Genomic DNA, 22,412 nt, shown 5'->3' with positions numbered 1-22,412 from the left:
GCAAGAATAAAGTTGTAATATTACAAGACATACATTGGAGTGTTACAAAAATAAAATCGGAATTTAGAGGTAAAAACAAGTATAATTTCCTCCCAAAAATGTATGTTGTGAAAATGTTATTGCGAAAAGTTGTGATGTGATGTGAAATAAGGTAAGTCATAATATTGCGAGAAAGAGAAGTTGTAACATTACTAAACTAAAATGTTATTTTTTGAAAAGACTAGTAATGTGGCAGCTGGAATAATGTCATGTGTTCTAGAGAAAAATTTTATTGTTCCTAGAATAAAGTCTACATTTTAAGAGGAAAAAAAGTAGTATTATTACAACAAATAAAGTCCTAATTTTGCAAGAACAAGGTCATATTATGACAATAAACATTTTTGTTAAGTCGTGTTGTTGTCAGAAATACAATTTAAATGATTTATCATAATATTATCATTAATTATTAAAAGATTATGATATTTATGATGAGATGAATAATACTGAGTAAAACAAAAATTAAGTTGTATGTGTTGAAAATGTTCAGTATTTTAATTCCTTGTTAATGTATTCTTTATCAATACAATATTAAACAGGTAATCAAATATTATACATACACTGTATAACATGATTTAAAATGTAGTATGAAAGGCTTCAAGTGCAATGCATGTCATGCAAACGCCATGCTGCTCTCGTGCACTTGTCACAAACTTCAGGCCTATTTCAAAAACTGTACAGCGTGACAACACATTTTTCTGTCTGCAACTATTTCCTGCCTCCAGAACGCGTCTGATTCCTCTGACATATGTAGAGCACACTTTCTTTATACGTCTTGCTGCCTTCATCTTGCGCCTGCCGCTGTGTTCTCCGTTCCACATTGTTATTTATAGCCGGTCCCTCAAAACCCTTGTGCCCCCATCCTCATTTTCATCATCGCCTACATCCTCGTCTGATCACTTTCCTGCTTTTCAAGTGGCAGCCGCAGGAGAAGAAAGATTTTTTAAAAAGGACCAAATGAAAGAAAAATAAAACGCTACGGAGGGCTCGTGTCACGGACTCCAGCTGTGCTAGGCTGCAGAGCGCGTCCAGAATGCCGAGCAGCGCTTCTGCAGCTGTCAGCAGTGGCTTGATGCTGCTACAGAGGGAGAGGGAGAGGGAAAGGGCAGCGGAGCTCAGCGCAACGTCCCACAGGCAGCTTCAAATGAGTTCAAGTTTGGAGCAGAAATGAAGGGAGAGACGCCTTGGATGTGACAGTTTTGCAGACAGGAACGCCAAATTACATTCAGGTTTTATTTATATCCACTTCAGCCTATAACCTTGAACAGCATAAAAGAAGGAAGCACGTTTATAGCAGCTACTGACCCCTTAAAAAAACATAATTATCAGGTTATTAACTGTGTAGTATATCACTGCTAATTAATCATCCACCAAAACATTACGTAAACAGAAGGACAACCACCCATTCCTCTACTCCATTTAGGCATACTTGCCAATCCCCCCAAATTTTCCCAGGAGACTCCCTAATTTCAGTGACCCTCCCAAAAATCTCCCGGAGCAACCATTCTCCATAATTTCTCCCTATTTCCACCCGGACATTAATATTGGGGGCGTGCCTTAAAGGTACTGCCTTTAGCATCCTCTCTCCCCCGAAAAAGAGACAATTATACATGTCTCCATTATCCATATTTTTATCTATAACCCATAAAGTAGGCCAGCACGGAGCTATTTCTCAGCGTGTGTTTATTCCAGCCGGCACGTTAATACATTGACACACAACATCCGGATTCCCATCATGCATTGCTTCCAAACGACGGCAAGTAGTAATGTCCAAAAACATAACAGAGACGAAGCAGAAGAATGAAGAAGAGAAATGACGACGACGAGTAAGAAGAAGTACGCTTACAAGTTCCAAAATGAATGGAAAAAATAATTTCAGTTCATCCAGGACAGCTCGAAGGGGAAGATGGATGCTGTCTGCAAATTTTGTAGATCAGACTTCTCCATTGAACACGGTGGCCGGACAGATTTACTCATTCATGAACGGATTATATATATATATATATATATAAGAAATATTTGAAAATATATACACCCCCCCGCTAGCCCTCCTCCCACCTCAACACCCCCATCTCCCGAATTCGGAGGTCTCAAGGTTGGCAAGTATGCGTTTAGGGGTTTTATACTTTAAAGCCAGAAACTGCAAAATTACACCGTATTGAACACATAGGTCGAAAAGTTAACAAAAACAGCGACTTTATTCAAGATGAGACTGAGGGCAGCCGGAAAATGTAGCGTTGCAGTCAAGTGGAGACTGACTAAAGCTGCGGCCAGGACTAAAGTTATGGTAAGAAAAAAATAGTGTGTGCGTTTATTTTGGTTAATTTGTAGTGGTGTATCTTCAAATGTTGACTTACAGTGAGAGTGACAAAATCGCTTACAAAGACAAATTTTATCTAAGAGGAGAGAGCTGCAACGACATGTGGAGACTGTGGACCAAGGGTCACCAACGCGGTGCCCGCGGGCACCAGGTAGCCCGTAAGAACCAGATGAGTCGCCCGCTGGCCTGTTCTAAAAATGTCTCAAATAGCAGCACTTACCAGTGAGCTGCCTCTATTTTTAAAATTGTATTCATTTACTAGCAAGCTGGTCTCGCTTTGCTGGACATTTCTAATTCTAAGAGAGAGAAAAGTCAAATAGAATTTGAAAATCCAAGAAAATATTTTAAAGACTTGGTCTTCACTTGTTTTTACTCTTTTTACCTTTTAAATTCCTTCCTCTTCTTCCCTGACAATTTAAATCAATGTTGAAGTATTTTTTTTTTTATTAATGTAAAGAATAATAAGTACATTTTAATTTAATTCTACATTTTAGCTTCTGTTTTTTGACAAAGAATATTTGTGATAATTTCTTCACACTTATTATGATTAAAATTCAAAAAAATATACTGGCAAATCTAAAAAATCTGAAGAATCAAATGTAAATCTCATTTCAAAGTCTTTTGAATTTATTTAAAACAAATTGTTCCGGAATATCTAGAAAATATGATGATTAGTCTTTGTTAGAAATATAGCTTAGTCCAATTTGTTATATATTCTAACAAAGTGCATATTGGATTTTAACCTATTTAAAACATGTGATCAAAATTCTAAAATTAATCTCAATCAGGAAAAATTAGTAATGATGTTTCATAAATTCTTTTTTTAATTTTTTCAAAAAGATTCGAATTAGCTAGTTTTTCTCTTCATTTTTTAGGTTGAATTTTGAATTTTAAAGAGTCGAAATTGAAGATAAACTATGTTTCAAAATTTAAATTTCATTTTTTTCCTGTTTCCTCCTCTTTTAAACCGTTCAATTAAGTGTTTTTTTCATCATTTATTCTCTACAAAAAACCTTCCCTAAAAGGAAAAAAAATGTACGACGGAATGACAGACAGAAATACCCATTTTTTTATACATATAGATTTATTTATTAAAGGTACATTGAGCAAATTGGCTATTTCTGGCAATTTATTTAAGTGTGTATTAAACTGGTAGCCCTTGGCATGAATCAGTACCCAAGAAGTAGCTCTTGGTTTCAAAAAGGTTGCTGACCCCTGCTGTGGACTAACATAATTCTGCACCATCCAGAGCTATAGCACAGTCCCAGGGTAAACTAACATTAGCGTGTGTGTTTAACAGGGCTGTGATGATGCAATCATTTCACAATACACAATATTGGGTTCACGAGAACGAGAGGAAATTTGACCATTTTTCAGCAGGGGCGCAATGTTCTAAAGGGGGTCTCACTGAAAAAGAAAACTACTCTAACAAAGTACTGATTGGATTGCACGCATGACCTATGCACGAGAAAAGGGTGTCAGTGGATCACTGGGCTTAAAATAAAATTACTGATCATCAATCCTCCTTATGATGTCACTTTCGTCACTTGATTGACATTCATGGCACCCGAGGATCTTGTGAGATGACACTGGCTGGTGTGAGCTCAATATGAGGAAAAAAAAACGACCGGCAGGCACGCGACAAATACTTTTTTTTTTTCCAACACAGACTTTCACTCCATACCTGCTGTCAAAAGTGTAAAGACTGACCGCAGACTTCCTGTCTTCACAATAAAAGTGCTTCTCCATCCTGCCTGCGCTAACAAAACAAGGGTCTGAGAAAACTAGCGCATACAAACTAGCGAGCTATGGAGTTTACCTGCAATTAATGTCTTGTAAGGGCTTTAAGAACGAGTATGGAGGCTAGACAAATAAGCTAGAAACCAACCACTTTTATGTGGTATTGGAAAGAAAGGACTTAAATCCACTCTCCACAATGTTCATTTGAAGTTGTGGAATTCATCAACACTACTGTGAACTCTATCACATTCTAATTAGTGCAAATCCTCAGAATCAGCTAACACACCAACTCGTATTATTGTCTTCATGAAAGAAGGGAATCTATACGTGTTAAACACATTTGTACTTTTATTCAACACTTTTAACATGTTTACAAAAAACATTTGTCATATGTTAAGTAGCTCGCCTGCTAAAAAAGTGTGGGTACCCCAGCTCTGTAATGTCTTAAAGGGAACCTATTATGCAAAACCAACTTTCCTTACCCATTGGTAACTGTTTTTGTGTATTTTGTATCTGCAGAAGTCCTGAAAATGTGAAATTAAACAATGGAGGCATGGTGGAGATATTTATATAATAATATTGCCTTCCTTCATACTTCCTACAAAAGAGCTGTTTGGAATTTGCCCAATTTGTGATGTTTTCCCCAAGCGGATATCTCCATATATGGTAACGATTTATCCTCTTGCTGTGGGGCAGAATGACTCATACATGCACATGCAACCTGTTGCCGTTTCTAATACAAAGTGGCGTATAGTTTGTACTGATATCTTTAAATACACTCCCTATGGAAGCGCTAAACACTACAACATAGCTGACAGGGGAAGACGCAGTAGAAGGTGAGCCACGTAAATAAGAGCGCCCACGAAACAGCACATTGTGAAAAGACAGTCAGAAAGCGATTTGAAGATGGTCTGTAAAATGAAATCTATGCAAAATTTTGACCCGTACATGGTCTGTAGACCAAAAGAAAGTGATATAAATGAAGAAAAATCGTAATATGACCCCCTTAATCTATTTATTATAATATCCCAATTATTGCTATTAACATAGCTATTGTTAGGTGGTAACTATCGTATCTGTCCACTGTGGTTGGTGCTCACTGTTTCCGTAAGTGAGTGCCCCTATGCCATTGCACCTTCACGTTTATCCGCTTGATTGGTGTTATTGGTGCTTTGAAGTGAAGTGAAGTAAAGTGAATTATGTTTATATAGCGCTTTTTCTCTAGTGACTCAAAGCACTTTACATAGTGAAACCCAATATCTAATTTTTACATTTCAAACCAGTATGGGTGGCACTGGGAGCAGGTGGGTAAAGTGTCTTGCCCAAGGACACAACAGCAGTGACTAGGATGGCGGAAGCTGGGATCGAACCTGCAACCGTCAAGTAGCTGGCACGGCTGCTCTACCAACTGAGCTATACCGCACCTTTGGCCACTGACAGTCATGCTGGAAGTGAATGATTTTTGTTGTTGCTGTAGTCATGGGACTATTACTGTTACTGATACAGCTGCTGTTGTGCCCATTGTTTTGTTGTCCCTAAACCCCTTTATCCCTCCACTCTGTCTCTCTATATTAACCCAACTGGTTGAGTCATACGGCGCATACTTGCCAACCCTCCCAAAATTCAGCGCCTCTCCCAAAAACCTCCCGGGACAAATTTTCTCCCGAAAATCTCCCAAAATTCAGGCGGAGCTGGAGGCCACGCCCCCTCCAGCTCCATGCGGACCTGAGTGAGGACAAACTATTTTAACGTCCGCTTTCCCACAATATAAACAGCGTAGTCTGCCTAATGACGTTATGACTGTAGAATGATCGATGGCGAGTTCTTGGTTTCTTATGTGGGTTTATTGTTAGGCAGTTTCATTGACGTCCTTCAACAACACACAACAACAGCAGTCATGTTTTCGTCTACCGTAAAGCAGTTCATCTGCTGTAAGCAGCAATGTTGTGACACTCTTAAACAGGACAATACTGCCATCTACTGTACATGCATAAGGTTAGAACATTTTGACAAAGAATAGAACAAGGATGGACAATTCAACCGTTAACTCACCAATGAGTAGATGAGTTTTATGTGTGTGTGTATATGTGTAAATAAATGAACACTGAAATTCAAGTATTTCTTTTATTTATATATATAATAAAATAAATATATATATACATATATATACATATATATATATATATATATATATATATATATATATATATATATATATATATATATATATATATATATATATATATATATAGCTAGAATTCAACGAAAGTCAAGTATTTCTTATATATATATATATATATATATATATATATATATATATCAGGGCTGTGAATCTTTGGGTGTCCCACGATTCGATTAAATATTGATTCTTGGGGTCACGATTCGATAATTTATCGATTTTTTAGATGCGATTCGATTCTCGATTTTCCCAATTTAAAAGGATTCTGTATTCATTCAATACATAGATTTCAGCAGGATCTACCCCAGTCTGCTGACATGCAAGCAGAGTAGTAGATTAAAAAAAAAAAGCTTTTATAATTGTAAAGGACAAAGTTTAATCAACTGATTGCAATAATGTAAATTTGTTTTAACTATTAAACAAACCAAAAATATGACTTATTTTATCTTTGTGAAAACATTGGACACAGTGTGTTGTCAAGCTTATGAGATGCCATGCAAGTGTAAGCCACTGTGACACTTTTTTTTAATTATTTTTATAAATGTCTAATGATGTCAATGAGGGTATTTTAATCACTGCTATGCTGAAATGATAACTAATATTGATACTGTTGTTGATAATATTCATTTTTGTTTCACTACTTTTGGTTTGTTCTGTGTGGTGTTTGTGTCTCCTCTCAATTGCTCTGTTTATTGCAGTTCTGTGTGTTGCTGGCTCAGCTTTGGTTTTGGAATTGGATTGCATTGTTATGGTATTGCTGTGTAGTGGTTTGTTGGATTGATAAAAAAAAAATAGATTTTTTAAAAATGAGAATCGATTCTGAATCGCACAACGTAAACGATTCGATTCGATTCGTATTCTAATCGATTTATCCCCACACCCCTAATATATATATATGTATATATATATATGTGTGTGTGTGTGAAATACTTGACTTGGTGAATTGTAGCTGTAGATCTACTCCTCCCCTCTTAACCATGCCCCCCATCCCACCCCCGACCACGCCCCCACTCCTCACCTCCCGAAATCGGAGGTCTCAAGGTTGGCAAGTATGATATGGCCACCCCACAGCCTGTTCAAAGTTTGCCAAGTGCTTGCTCATGTGTGGTTCAGTTGATTCTTGGTGTGCAAAGTGCCTTAAGATAATTTCTGTGGTGATCTCTATAAAAATAAAATTGACTGCTTTGAGGATATTTTGTGCCATTGTATGATTTAAATCTTGTGGCTAACAGTTTAGGAAAAGCCCGATCCTTTTCCAGCACGACTGTGTTCCCAGCCCAAGAGCCATCACGCCACACTTGATGTGGAAAAACTTCCAAAGAACCCTAACCTTAGCACCCCATCAACACCTTTGGGATGACTGTGATTACCCACAATTTTCTGTAAAAGTGTATATCATCATTTTTCACCTTGTTGTTTGGCATCCTGGGGGTGATGGCCGGAATGGGAACCTGGAGCGAAGTGCTCGTCGCTGTATGTAATCAGCGGGGTGAGCGGATGGACTGCATGGGACGGCTGCACCACAGGTACTTTGTTGGACTGTGGAGAAGAATATACAAGAATGTGAGATTAAAACTAGTGATGACATCATACATGTCTCCCTAATATACGATGTGTTGTGGCTCATGCAGGGCGGGTGGTCCGCCAGCCTCCTTTAAACAGGGGGAAAAAAGGATCAGCACAACAATTTGTCTTCTCTTTGCCGCAAACTTTGTTGCGTCAGCAGGACTGCAAGTCTCGTTTCCCTGAAGAATGGAAGAGGAAAAAACAAGTGAAAAAGGTGCGGGATGCAAAAAAGGAAGGAGACTCACGAGGGAAGAGCAAGAGCAGGGGTCTTTTAGACCGGAGATCAAAGGCAGTCATTAGCTGGCGAATAAGGGGCAGTTCATTACAGAGCAAAGAGCCGGGGGAAGTGGAGATGAGGGATGGAGAAAGGTGGGGGAGGCTTGGGAGTGAGAGAGAGAGAGAGAGAGAGCGCTCGTGAGACAGATGTCTGCAGCGGGCCACGGTCTGTGCCGCTGACTCATAGACCTGCCTTCTGACAGCTAAAATACACCAACACAGGCCCCCAAAAAGTTGTGTTGGAGCAACAAACACATGGTAACATTTAGCCACGCCAAATGTTTTGTTCCCAAATGGGGCCCAGAACTGCAGCCATGGCATCGCCGACTAATCACACAGACGCACGAACATCCAATTCGAGATACTTGTTCTAAAATTATGACATAACAACGTCTTGCTGTGCTGTTGGGATGGAGCGCCCAGGTGACACTCCTAAGTGCTAGCTAGCGTAAGCTCAACACACATTTGGACTGAAGTATGTGCATTTTCCAGAACCTCTCGCAGACTGGCACGGGACTCAAGGCAAGACCCCCCACCTTCTAGGAACGCCTCGGGCAGAGAACACAAAGTGGTCAGCGTGGTGTGCCATGTTACTGGGACCGCCGTCCTCCAGACGTCTCCAGAATTCAATGAAGGACCTCGTACAAGGTTGTTGGACCCAGGGTCAGCAAGGGTCAAAGACGACAGGCTAATCTCTTAGTGTGGGAATTTACAGAGGGTCTAGAGTTTTATTAGCAGGACCACAGAGGAGGGCGGCTGGGAAATGCCCTCACCAGGGCTTGAATGGTAGCATTCTCACACCATGTTACTTAACGCCTCTCCACTCACGTTTGTAAATCCGGGGAAAAAAAGATAAGAACCCGCTGGATTGTCGTATTCATCTTGTTCTGCAGGTGCTAAAGTAAAAGCAGGTACAAAAAAACCCTCATATATCTTCAATCAATATCTTGGCAACACCTGTGGTAAGAAGGCCACATTTTTTCAAATGTAATTTTACTCATTAACTCCCTCATTGTAGTCAAAGCTATACCAGGGAAAAGTATCAGTTCTCTGTGACTAAAACACAATCTATGGATATTTGAGTGCACATTTTCACCCATACTAAATTTCCAAGTTGGTCGACTTATAAGAAAACAGCTAATAACAAACCCTTAATAGATTAGCTTTAAGAGTGCCTTTCTTCATTTCAGTACAATAATAGACTATTGTCGCAACTCACACTTGCATGACCAGAAAGGATGTTTGCTAAGATAAGAATAATGAAAATGTACTTAAAGTATTGCTTGTGCAAATCAGATTAGGGCCCCTCTAATGCTGACATTGGTATCTACTTCATAGTTGTGGGCCTGCAAATAATGTCTACAGGTAAAATTCCCCACAGAATAGACACAGTAGTGATTGTCTGCTTATTTTCTAAAAAGTTTTAGCACATTTGGAATGCCAGCATTTGGCTCCAAAATGTGGATGGGCCTGCATCAGCCTGCTGACGTCACCTACAGAAGACTGGAGGCAATTTCATATTGCATAGTAAGTGTTTTGGTAACATCTGCATTTCAAATCCTGATATTTTCACATAGAATTTGAAATAATTATCGAACATGTCTGCCAGATGCATTGTTGCAGGTTGTAGCAATACTACTAAAGAAGGTCCGCCTGCATATATGTCCAAATGATGGCAAAATGAGGAAAGTATGGATCTCTCCAGTTAAATTGACTCGTGCTAAATGGGACTGACCAAGCGAGAGAAGTAATAATTGTAGCCATCTTTTTATTGGTACTGACTTTCAAGAAGAGTGGTTTTAGTTGGCGTTTGGAAAGAAACAATTCGATCGATCAGACCAATTGCGATCCCGAAGGGAGGAAGCCTGAGTTAGAACTTGTGGAAAAACAGAGAAAGAAGAGCAGAAGTTGGTGGTGAAAAACGAGAGAAAAAGAAGGCAAGCTGCTAGTATTTTATTTTGCATCCTCTTCTATTGATGTTTTCCTCAAGATGTGTGAGGAAATGCTGAAAGAGCATGAGGAAACACAGGCTACAGAAAGAAGAATGCTGTTTGTCTATATTTCTTTTTTTGCTCATAATGTTAACCACTTTTTTTGCTCATAATGTTAACCATATCAGTTTTAAATTGTTTATGGACCAGGGCCACAAAACATGCAATTCACCAATTAAAAGAAGAGTTTTACATGCACGTCTGTCGGGAAATGGGATCCAGTTCTGTAGATAATGTCACACCAAGAGGGGGCGAAATATCGAGTCTGGCGATGAAAAGGGGGAGTTCTAAGTGCAATTAGTTATCTACCCACTTTGATATTATTGTAAATGACAGCCAGATTCCTCTTCATGAAGAGAAGTTGTTAGTGAAACTCTATGGGATCTTTACAGGGGAACTGCACTTTTTGGGGGAATTTTGCCTATCGTTCACAATCATTATGAGAGACAGGAACACATGTGTCTTTTTTATTTTAGGATTTTAAGGATGATAGGAAAAAAAAACACTTGGAAGATACTGCTAATGGGAGTTACTGTTGTAGACTTCAAAGCCCTCTACAACAATTTCAAAACCCTCCATCAACGTTTTATATACACACTGCAAGTATATGTATAATGTAGTAACAGACACAATAATAACAATATGTAATATGTACAATATTTATCGTATTTTGGTCATTTTAAGCATTGCTGGAACTCATTTCTTCAGCACATTTATTTCTGTTTCCATAGCAGCAGACAATGTGTGTTCCTACTTCCGGATACAAACTAATCATGGCAGACTTGGTGAAAGGAAAAACGAAGATGACTAGTTTTGGTCAAATGAGGATTCACAACCTAATGTTTTTGAAGCTGAATATACAAAGGATGAACTGCTTATAAAAGTCAGCACGAAGAGAGGGTGAAACTTTGGAGCAGACGTAAGCCCAGAGTGACGTCAGCATGACTTTGATGCTGTAAATGTGGCGATTGGCGCAAAGCTGTGCCAACAGAAATGGAGTGCCTCCCCAAAATCAACTGGAAATGCCCCTGGCCAACTGTTCATTGAGTCAGTCGCCTTATTATTGATCATGAGACATGCAGCACGTCATGTGTTTTACAACTACAGTGTATATGCTATCAAGCTAGCTGTGTACAAACAAAACATGAAATGTGGGCTAATACTTTACAGATATTTTAATATGATGGTTCATGTTTTTCACTCAGTACAGATTTGCGTGCTATGGCATTGTGTTGTGCATTACAAACTCAAACACGATTTGGGTGCTGATGTAGAAGCTAGCTTATCTCTCGCTAGCTAGCTCACGGCTAATACCGTAGCACGCCGATGTCTTAGTACACTAGAAAAACAGTTCCTCAGTGTTCGCTATTACGATAACAATGTCGCTAAAGCTTGGTTATTATACAGGTTACGGAACGTAAATTAAGTATTGTTGGCGGTTTCTGAACGCATTTTTAACCTCTAAAGGCCTTAGTGGCCACATGTGTGGACAGCACCTTTTCGCTCTTATTTCCAAAATTGTGTACACTACTGAATTGGGGTCTTATGGCGCTTATGTGGACACTTATACTGGCATCTGGTGGTGTCAGAAGAGTATAACATACAATGGACTTTGGGAAAAAAAGTGTAAAAATAAAAATTAGCATATCACTAAACATGAAGTACACGTTTGGTACTTATGGACTAAGTATCCATCCATCCGTCCATTTTCTACCGCTTGTCCCGTTCTGGGTCACGGGTGGTCGCTGGAGCCTATCTCAGCTGCATTCGGGCGGAAGGCGGGGTATACCCTGGACAAGTCGCCACCTCATCGCAGGGCCAACACATATAGACAGACAACATTCACACACTAGGGCCAATTTAGTGTTGCCAATCAACCTATCCCCAGGTGCATGTTTTTGGGGGTGGGAGGAAGCCGGAGTACCCGGAAGGAACCCACGCAGTCACGGGGAGAACATGCAAACTCCACACAGAAAGATCCCGAGCCCGGGATTGAGCCCAGGACTGCTCAGGACCATCGTATTGTGTGCAGACGCACTAACCCCTCTAAGTACATCATATAAAAAGAGGATTCTTAGTTTTTTATTCTAATTAGGGTCCAATAAGCCCAAATAGCAGAGAGAAATAAAAAAAAAAAGCATGTAAAAAAAATAGCTTGGGCCTTAAGAGGTTAAAGTGATTTGGAGGCAAAATGGATTGTTCCCTTTAGCTGCATTGCTAGCCACCTAGAACGAAACAATTTTTACATGTTAAAATGCAAAAATATATATATATATGTACATTTTAATATTCTGTCATAAGTATTGTTAACGTTAAACAAAATTCCCCAAAAAAGTGCAGTTCCCCTTAAGGTAGGGCGACACCTCGACCTAGGAATGGATTTCAGTTCCTATTTCTTCCTACAGGAAAAATTGTTACAAAATCCAAACAATTAACTTTAACAACAGACTATGTCGTCTTGTACAATAAATTTAAGGATTTTTTTCCACCCCAATATCCTTTTAACCAGATTGGATTTGAACAGACCACCCTGACGATCATGTCACACTGCATCAACCCAATTTATCATTCAAGTCATCTCCAAAACCCTTCTGCATCAGGGAGGCCGCCCTTGTTGTAAAGAAGCAATAATAGGCTTGGGGATTTTCTTTCGATTCATATTTTCCGCGAGAGAAAGAGAGGGCAGAGGAAGGCTGGGATTGAAAAGAAAAACATTGAATTTGGAATTTCATATCGAGCCCTTTTAGCAGCAGCCCTCAGATGTGGTTTTTAAGAGAAAAATCATTGTGCGGAACTGAAGCTGGCAAGGAGCCTCTGCTTGCGGGAGCCGTTCCAAAATGTTGCAGCACGGGCACAGCCAAAGACTTGGCATACAGGCTCAATTTGGACTGTGGAAGGAAATGGGACGTTTCATTGCTCTTTTTTGACAAGGTGCCTATGTCTGATCTTGGGATTCCATCACCACCAGTCACTCCAGTGACTGTATGTGTTCATGCCGTTCTTTCTCCTTCCAGTTTTACTGCTTCTCTTCCCCCCCTCCTATCAACTGCCCAGCTTTTGTACTCAATTACGCCACATTCTGCTGGAGTGGCGTAAAGGGGAGGGTAAAAAAAAAAAATACGGGAAAGCGGGAATTTTATAATAATCACTTCCCACTTCTGTAATTTATATGCAATGAGGACTCCTCACGCCTGAAGCCACGATCGAGTATGCAGAAAGCTGGAGAGGTGAATGGCGGCATAAACGTTCCCATGCTGCAGCAGACTGTCGCTTTGGCTGCTCTTTTACTTGACCATATTTTAAGCTTGGAATTGAAAACATTTTGGTTTTACATCTGTGAATTTAGTGTTTGCAATAATTACTACTGAGCAGTTTCTAGGAATGTATGTAACCTTCTTTACATTATCGGCTACTATTGCCCTGGTGTGCATATATGCTCAGTGGCCTTGTAGTTAGAGCAGGGGTGTCAAACTCAAATACAGAGTGGGACAAAATTTAAAACAGAACAAAGCCGCGGGCCAAGGTTGAACAAATTAACCTTTTAATAGGGACCCAAACAAGTTTTGCATTAAATATTGAACAAGCAAGGCTTATATAACTTTAGTGACATGCAAAATCCAGTTTCAAATAATAATAGTTCAAAAAATATCAATGGCATATCAAATAAAATTTAAATACACATTTTATGCCTTTTTTTCTATTTGCAATCTTTTGAGGTAAATATAAATTTTTTTCCACAGAATAATAATAAACTTGAAAATAAAATAACAATAATGAATGAACCAAACATTCAAGCCTTGAAGTAGCAAGAGAAAATGCATGAATAAAACGTTAATTATTGGTCAGTTTGCTGGAAGTTTCGAGGAAGAGTTAGTGCTGCAAGGGGTTGTGGGTATTTGTTCTGTTATGTTACGGTGCGGATGGTCACCCGAAATGTGTTTGTCATTCTTGTTTGGTGTGGGTTCACAGTGTGGCGCATATATGTAACAGTGCTTAAGTTGTTTATACGGCCACCCTCAGTGTGACCTGTATGGCTGTTGACCAAGTATGCCTTGCATTCACTTGTGTGTGTGTGTGTGTAAAAGCCACAAATATTATGTGACACACTGTTAGTATGGAGGAAAAGTGGACGTGACGTGAGAACGCTAAAGGCGGTGCCTTAAATGCACGCCCCCGATATAGTTGTCCAGGTGGAAATCGGTAGAAATTCGGGAGAATGGTTGCCCCGGGAGATTTTCGGGAGGGGCACTGAACTTCGGGAGTCTATCGGGAAAATTAGGAGGGTTGGCAAGTATGAGTATTAGCGGTGAATGCGGTGTTATACAGCGGCACCGACGCTGTATAACACCGGCGGGCCAGCTCTAATGCTAAATTGATATTGCCTCAAGGGCCAAATTAAATTACAGGGCGGGCCAGATATGGCCCGCGGGCCAGAGTTTGACACCCACGAGTTAGAGTGTCCGCCCTGAGATCGGTAGGTCGTGAGTTCAAACCCTGGCCGAGTCGAACCAAAGACCGGCACTCTGATGCTGGCACTCAGCATCAAGGGTTGGAATTGTGAGTTAAATCAACAAAATGATTCCCGAGTGCGGCCACCGCTGCTGCTCACTGCTCCTCTCACCTCCCAGGGGGTGGAACAAGAGGATGGGTCAGTTGCAGAGTTTAATTTCACCACACCTAGTGTGTGTGTGACTATCAGTGGTACTTGAATGTTTTTTACTTTATTACACTCCTTTGTGCTGGTCTGCATGAATGAGGATCATTTTCACTACATTGTTGTTTGTACGTGATATTTCTAGATATTTGTGAGGGTACATTTTCACTTATAATTTAGTATGCCGGTCCAAGAAAAAAATTAAATTTAAAGGGGTCAAGTGCATAATTCATTCACATCTTATTCATTTCGATATTAAATTTAGTCATAATTTTCAAAAATCTATTTTAACAATCATTTCTTAACAGACATTATTTTTCGGTCATATCCCCGCTTACTCACTGAGCTTTTGTAACCTGTTTTGATCAGGATAATATTGTGAGAATTTGTTTGAATAGGAAACTGTGTTCTGAATCTAAATCAATTCAAGAATCGGAATGGAATCGGGAGTTTTTGTCACATTCGCATTCCTAGTAAGATCCATCTTGATTTGACTGCATTTGTGACATATTAAAGGAGAACTGCATTGTTTTTAAATGTTGCTATGATTCACAATCCTTATGAGATACAAGAACACGTTTTTTTTTGTTTTTGTATTCTAACTCGGAAATAAAAGTCACCTTACAATAGAGTCATGACGTCATTGAAAAACATCCAAAAAGCGCCTAAATACTTCATTTACATTTGGTGACCTGATTATTAACACAAGTATTAGTGATATTGTTATTATAACATTAACATTAAGGAACTACATTCAGCGGCGCATTGATCAGAGAGAGGTAACTTCCTTATGCTGTTGTATTGACATAATCAATTGGTGAGCTGCTTTCTCGCCTCTGAGCTCGAGAAAGTTTATTCTAAATTCATATATCCTGCCTCTCACCTTGATGTGGACATAAACTAAGAAGTTGGTACACTTTGACAGCCAACTTAAACCCGGAAAATGCCGAAAAAGACACTTAAAGGACGCTGGTTTGCACCCACTCCTTTTTTTAACCCTTCACAAGGATTATGAGTCATGCTTCATCTGAACAGGAATATATGAACACTAACAGCCAGGATCCTAGTGACAGCAGACATTATACAGTAAGTTATTTTTTCATTATGTTTGTTGGTTCATGAAATCTGCAGTGAGCGGTAATCAGTGGTGATGTTGAAGGGAAAAGCTAACGTGACACCTTTGTGGAATGAATGCGCCGCCGTATACTTAAATTGAGAAAAATACTTAAATATTACATGGTATTATGAATGTGCCTGTTACTAAATTACATATATACTTACAGTGTTTATATAAAACATCGATTGTAGCTGAGATAGGCGCCAGCGCCCCCCGCGACCCCGAAAGGGAATAGGCGGTAGAAAATGGATGGATGGATGATAGAAGTGTTTGCAGGTTTTTTTTTAAGTGCTTTATAGACGGAATAGAGACACTCACATAGGTTCATTGTAAGCAGACGTTTGATTGTAGTCCATCCATCCCTTTTCTACCGCTCGTCCCTTTTGGGGTCGCGGGGGGTGCTGGAGCCTATCTCAGCTGCATTCGGGCGGAAGGCGGTGTACACCCTGGACAAGTCGCTACCTCATCGCAGGGCACAACACAGATAGACAGACAACATTCACACTCAGTCCCCGGAGTACCAGGAGGGAACCCACGCAGTCACAGCGAGAACATGCAAACACACAGAAAGATCCCGAGCCCGGGATTTAACTCAGGACTACGCAGGACCTTCGTATTGTGAGGCACATGCACTAACCCCTGTTCCACCGTGCTGCCCCCGTTTAATCGTATTAATTTACTAAAGTGCATTAAAAAAAAGTAAAAACATATGTGTTCTTGTCTTACATAAGGATCTGCAAAATTCCCCCCCAAAAAGTTCCCCTTCAATTATGTGACAAACTCAACTTTTTCAAACAAAAATACTTCCTGCTGGGTTGTATTTAGTCAATAATTTATATTTTGATATTTTTTAAATGGCAGCATCAGCAGGAGAGGGTTGACAATTCCAAGTATTGTATAAAGGTTCACTTGCTTAAAATTTAAATGCTACTAACACCAGATTGAAATTAAAATAAGCAATACAAATATAGAGAAGAGGGGGAAAAAAAGCACAGTGAATACATTGGAAGAGAGAGATGCTTTACATGACATCCAAGTCGGTAAAATTGAGAAAAAAAGTAAACACACCCTTAACCAGGAGTGTCCAAAGTCCTGCCTCGGGGCCATTTGCGGCCCGCAGCTCGTTTTTTTATTGGCCCACAGCATATTCTAAAAATAAAATTAAACACAAGGTTAGAGAGCAATATCAGGGCCGACCTGAAAACAATCAAATAGATAGGTTTGGACACTACTGGCCTATATATAAAACCTATTTCTCTACAAAGTCCACAGGATTCTTCTTTCAGAATGAAACCACAGCTTTTAATGTTCCAATAAAATGAGGTAATTGCTATCTGAGGAAAGCACTGCAGTGGATCTGGCGTTTAACATACACATCATAAAGGCTACAGATGGTAAGTGTCATAAGTCCACCATGAGACTCAGGTGTCTGAGTGTAACCTTTTCGCAACAAACTAGAGCAAACATTCCCGTATGGAAGAACACGTGACAATGAAGCCCCCCTCCCCAGTAGAGACCAACCTGAGGAAGCCTAAATAAATAACCAATTACCACTCGTAGATCCGCTTGAACCCCACCAGCTCGGCGTGAACGGCTAAAAATGGAACCTTCTATTGGCAAGGGGGAGACGGCGCTTTGTCCAGGGGGGGTTTAAATGTAACGAAACCCAATTAACGGAGAAGAAAGCCCAGCCGGCAGCGAGCGGAGGAGCGCCACGAGGCCCGGGGTAATGAGTCGAACAAGCGGAGCCAAGCACAGGGACGGGAGTGGAGGAGGCTACAAATAACAGGAAAAGCCTGCCCTGGAGACACATTTACATCTGTGAAGCCCCCTCTACTCCATCTCGCCGTCTCTCTGCATTTCAATCATAAATCCTGCACGCTAGTCAAGAGTTGAGCCGCTGAAGGGAAGCGTTGACACTGAAGGCCGAGGCCAGCAGGAAAGAAAAGTAAAGAACACATCAAGTCATAAACTGGGATGTTATATTTTAAGAGCGGGTTGCAGTGTGAATACGTGCTGACGCCAAGGATTTAACACACATGACCAAAGCAAAACATCACAATAATGTAAGGGGTGTAAAATGCGGTCATGCTCCGCGCCACGCCTCTAATGAATCTACACGTGGGGCACAAAGGAGCTATTAACAGCCAGAGTGTCTTCCTCCCTGCCGTCGCCACCAGCGGCTTCACAACTCAATAGCACCAGCTGGATTACCCATGATCCTTCAGCTGGCATGGAGCGCGTGCGCTCCGAGCAAACCAATCACACTTCTTTCTCTTTCTCTCTCTCTCACGCGCTGACATTTGCAACCAGCAAGCGGGGGGCGGTATAATTTGTGTGAAATGTGCCTCCATGCCCCAGATGAAAATGACTTGATCCGCTTTTTAAAAAAAAAAAAGTGTTTCAACTCTTAATTTTTATACATTGCCGAGCTATTAAAAAAAAGAAACTGGGGGGGAAGAGACGGAAGTTAGAAATGATCCAGCCTTAAAAGGTCCCCAGTCAAATAAACCTTAAAAGGGAATTATTTCAGGGTTCTTGGCTCCTTTATGACATTAAATGTATGAAAAAAAGTCGACATTTTCCACTATATTCCGCTATGTTTGTGCGAAGAACAGCCTGAATGCCAGGAGGGCACACTGTTCCATTACTTTTGTTCATACTGTCACTACTCAACTGCCAAAGAACTGTAGACACCTTCATATTTGTTCCTTCCTGTACTGTATATACTGTTACACTAGTTGATATTGCACTGGTACGGTATTTGACTACTGTACTTCTACTTGTACTGATACTTCTACCATAACTTCTGTGACTTATTGTGTAACTTAATTGTCTTGTAATTAATGTACATCAGAGCTATTACATTTTTTTGTATTTAGTGTATTAGATTCTGCAACTAGTGTTTGGATCCCACTGTACGCAATATCTGAAGAGCATGGAGAAAAATCATTTCCCTGTGGTGTATTCTGCATGTGACAAATAGACTTCAACCTTGAACCTTGAGGGGTGAGTATGAGGTTTGAATATTTTACACTCACCTCTCCCACACTGTTGTAAGTAATTGACAACCAGTTGACCAGAACGACAAATGATGACGCAGGGCTCGAATTTAACCACGGCAACCGTCGACTGCAAGAACATGACTTTTTAATTGTTAATGGACGATGGATGTAACAGTCAATGGTATAATGATATTTTGCCATAAAATTCCAGACGGTTAGTAACACAGTCTAATTTTTTAATTATCGGAAAACCAACAATTATTAATGCATATTAGACAACACAAAGTCAGGCACATGCGCAGTAGCGTTGTTTAGCTTGATAATCATAATGGACTGACTACACATACTTTGCTCAGGAGATTTCCAAGCGCTTGGTTTAATGTCATTTTCCCTCGCTTCCAGCCATGCGTTTAAGAGCGTACTATTGTGTTTAGATGGAGACAGGTGTGGACAATATTGGAGACAGACTCACTTGTCCCCACATTAAAAGTATATAGCAAAGGAGAAAACTATTTGATGTTGCTTTTTCTTTTCTTGTTCATCAGCTGCTGTGACAGAGTTAATGATGTGAGGAAACGTTGTCACAAGTTGTTTATAAAGTTTTTAGTTTGTTTACTGGGATGTTCACTCATCCTTTATTTAACTGAAAGCTGTATCAGTATTCAAATAACATCAATACTAGCTAAAATGTTTTGTCATCTTCTAAAATTGAACGCAAGCTGTGAAAATGGTGTATTTGAAATGAGGTGTCACTCATTATTTTTGTTGGGCAGACTGTTGTTCTTATAGAAGCTGTTGGAGAAAAACAAAGCTTGTTTATTTGACTCCATTTCATTAGCCTAACTGCTTTGTGTTTTATTTTGATATCAAAAAGTAAACACTAGGTTTTTTTTACATTACTTGCGTTTTTTTCATGTCACAAAGGTATTCCTTGAAAAAACATTCATGTGACATAGTACATTGTTAATGTGTTATTGTGTAGTTAATTTCTATGCGACATATTTTTGCTTAAACTCTTAATGGATCTGTCCCGATACAGCATCTACATGTACATATAGATGTACATAACATAAATAAATTGTTTTAAAAAAGTAAAAATAGAGATAAAGGCATCATGTAATTACAACAAGCTGAGAAGTTGATATTATTAAAGAATAAAAAAAAACAGTTAGTTATATTGTTTAGTTATATTTTTCTATAGTCTTTTTATTAGACAGTACTAATGACATAATGGTATTATGTTCACACTCCAACACTGCTTTACCTAACAATTAGTAATCTTGATTTTAATATTGATAAAAATAATCTTAATTATTACTTAGGCCATAATTGGCAGCCTTGGATCGATCTCATAGATGAACACTATTTTTATCTATATGGACAAAAAATGCAGTTATGTCTTATGGCCATCAGGTGCCATCTTTCAACATTCTTTTACATAGGCTCCAGCACCCCCCGCGACTCCAAAAGGAACGAGCGGTAGAAAATGGATTTTTATATATATATATATATATATATATATATATATATATATATATATATATATACATACACAGTATATATGTATGTATATATGTATACAGTATATATATACAGTATATATGTATGTATATATGTATACAGTATATATATATATAGACATACATACATACATTATATATATATATATATATATATGTATATATATACAGTATATATGTATGTATATATGTATACAGAATATATATATATATATATATATATATATATATATATATATATATATATATATATATATATATATATATACATACATACACTATATTGCCAAAAGTATTTGGCCACCTGCCTTGACTCACATATGAACTTGAAGTGCAATCCCACTTCTAACCCATAGGGTTCAATTAGATATTGGTCCAGTTTTTGCAGCTGTTACAGCTTCAACTCTTCTGCGAAGGCTGTCCACAAGTTTGCAGAGTGTATTTATAGAAATTTTCGACCATCTTCGACCATTGGTGAGGTCACACACTGATGTTGGTAGAGAAGGCCTGGATCTCAGTCTCCGTTCTAATTAATTCCAAATGTGTTCTATCGGGTTCAGGTCAGGACTCTATGCAGGCCAGTTAAATTCATCCACACCAGAATTTGTCATCCATGTCTTTATGGACCTTGCTTTGTGCACTTCTGCACAGTCATGTTGGAAGAGGAAGAGACCTGCTCCAAACAGTTCCCACAAGGTTGTGAGTGTGGAATTGTCCAAAATGTTTTGGTATCCTGGAACATTTAAACTTCCTTTCGCTGGAACTAAAGGGGCAAGGCCAACTCCTGAAAAACTACCCCACAGCATAATTATTCCTCAACCAAATTTCACACTCTGCACAATGCAGTCCTAGTAACCTCCAAACCCAGACTCATCCATCAGATAACCAGATGGAAAAGCGTGAATCATCACTACAGAGAAGGCGTCTCTACTGCTCTAGAGTCCAGTGCAACGTGCTCTACACCACTGCATCCGACGCTTTGCATTGGACTTGGTGATGTACAGCTTAGATGCAGCTGCACGGCCATGGAAACTCATACTTTCTTTTCTAATGATTGTCACACACACACTATGAAGCTCTCTGCGTACTGTACGTGGGCTAATTGGAAGGTCACATGAAGTCTGGAGCTTTGTAGTAACTGACTGTGCAGAAGGTCGGTGACCTCTTTGCACTATTTGCTCCAGCATCCGCTGACCCCTCTCTGTCAGTTCACGTGGCCTACCACTTCGTAACTGAGTTGCTGTTGTTCCCAAACCCTTCCATTTTCTTACAATAAAGCCAACAGTTGACTTTATAATATTTAGGAGCGAAGATATTTCACAAGAGGAAATCACTGAGCTCCTGAGAGCAGCCCATTCTTTCACAAATGTTTGTAGAAACAGTTTCCATGCCTAAGTGCTTGATTTTATACACCTGTGGCCGGGACAAGTGATTAAGACACCTGATTCTGATCATTTGGATGGGTGGCCAAATACTTTTGGCAATATTGTATATATATATATATATATATATATATATATATATATATATATATATATATATGTGTATATATATATATATATATATATGTATGTATATATATGTATATATATGTATATATATATATATATATATATATATATATATATATATGTATATATATGTATATATATGTATATATATATATATATATATATGTATATATATATATATGTATATATATGTATATATATATATATATGTATATATATATGTATATATATATATATATATATATATATATATATATATATATATATATGTATGTTATATGTTATATATATAACACTAACCATCCATCCATCCCTTCATTTTCTACCGCTTATTCCCTTTGGGGTCGTGGGAGGCGCTGGTGCCAATCTCAGCTACAATCGGGCGGAAGGCGGTGTACACCCGGACAAGTCGCCACCTCATCGCAGGGCCAACACAGATAAACAGACAAAATTCACACACTAGGGACCATTTAGTGTTGCCAATCAACCTATCCCCA

General features: G+C 39.1%; 1 protein-coding gene across 7 annotated transcripts in view; it reads right to left on the bottom strand.

The window, feature by feature from the left end:
- Window positions 1-22,412, bottom strand: part of lef1 (lymphoid enhancer-binding factor 1) — a 208,027-nt gene that overhangs the window by 35,210 nt on the left and 150,405 nt on the right. For 6 of the 7 annotated variants that reach the window (XM_061880301.1, XM_061880299.1, XM_061880300.1 and 3 more), the window contains 2 exons: window positions 16,948-17,028; window positions 7,685-7,814 (listed from right to left, as the gene is read on the bottom strand). In XM_061880301.1, coding sequence (XP_061736285.1) covers window positions 7,685-7,814; window positions 16,948-17,028 — 211 coding nt within the window. The remainder of the gene's footprint in view (window positions 1-7,684; window positions 7,815-16,947; window positions 17,029-22,412) is intronic. The other variant, XM_061880302.1, reaches the window with a different exon arrangement.

The sequence above is a fragment of the Nerophis ophidion genome, linkage group LG20 (genome assembly GCF_033978795.1).
Source record: "Nerophis ophidion isolate RoL-2023_Sa linkage group LG20, RoL_Noph_v1.0, whole genome shotgun sequence".
Taxonomy (NCBI): domain Eukaryota; kingdom Metazoa; phylum Chordata; class Actinopteri; order Syngnathiformes; family Syngnathidae; genus Nerophis; species Nerophis ophidion.
Note: the sequence above shows the minus strand (reverse complement) of the source record. Positions and strands in the feature narration are given on the sequence as shown.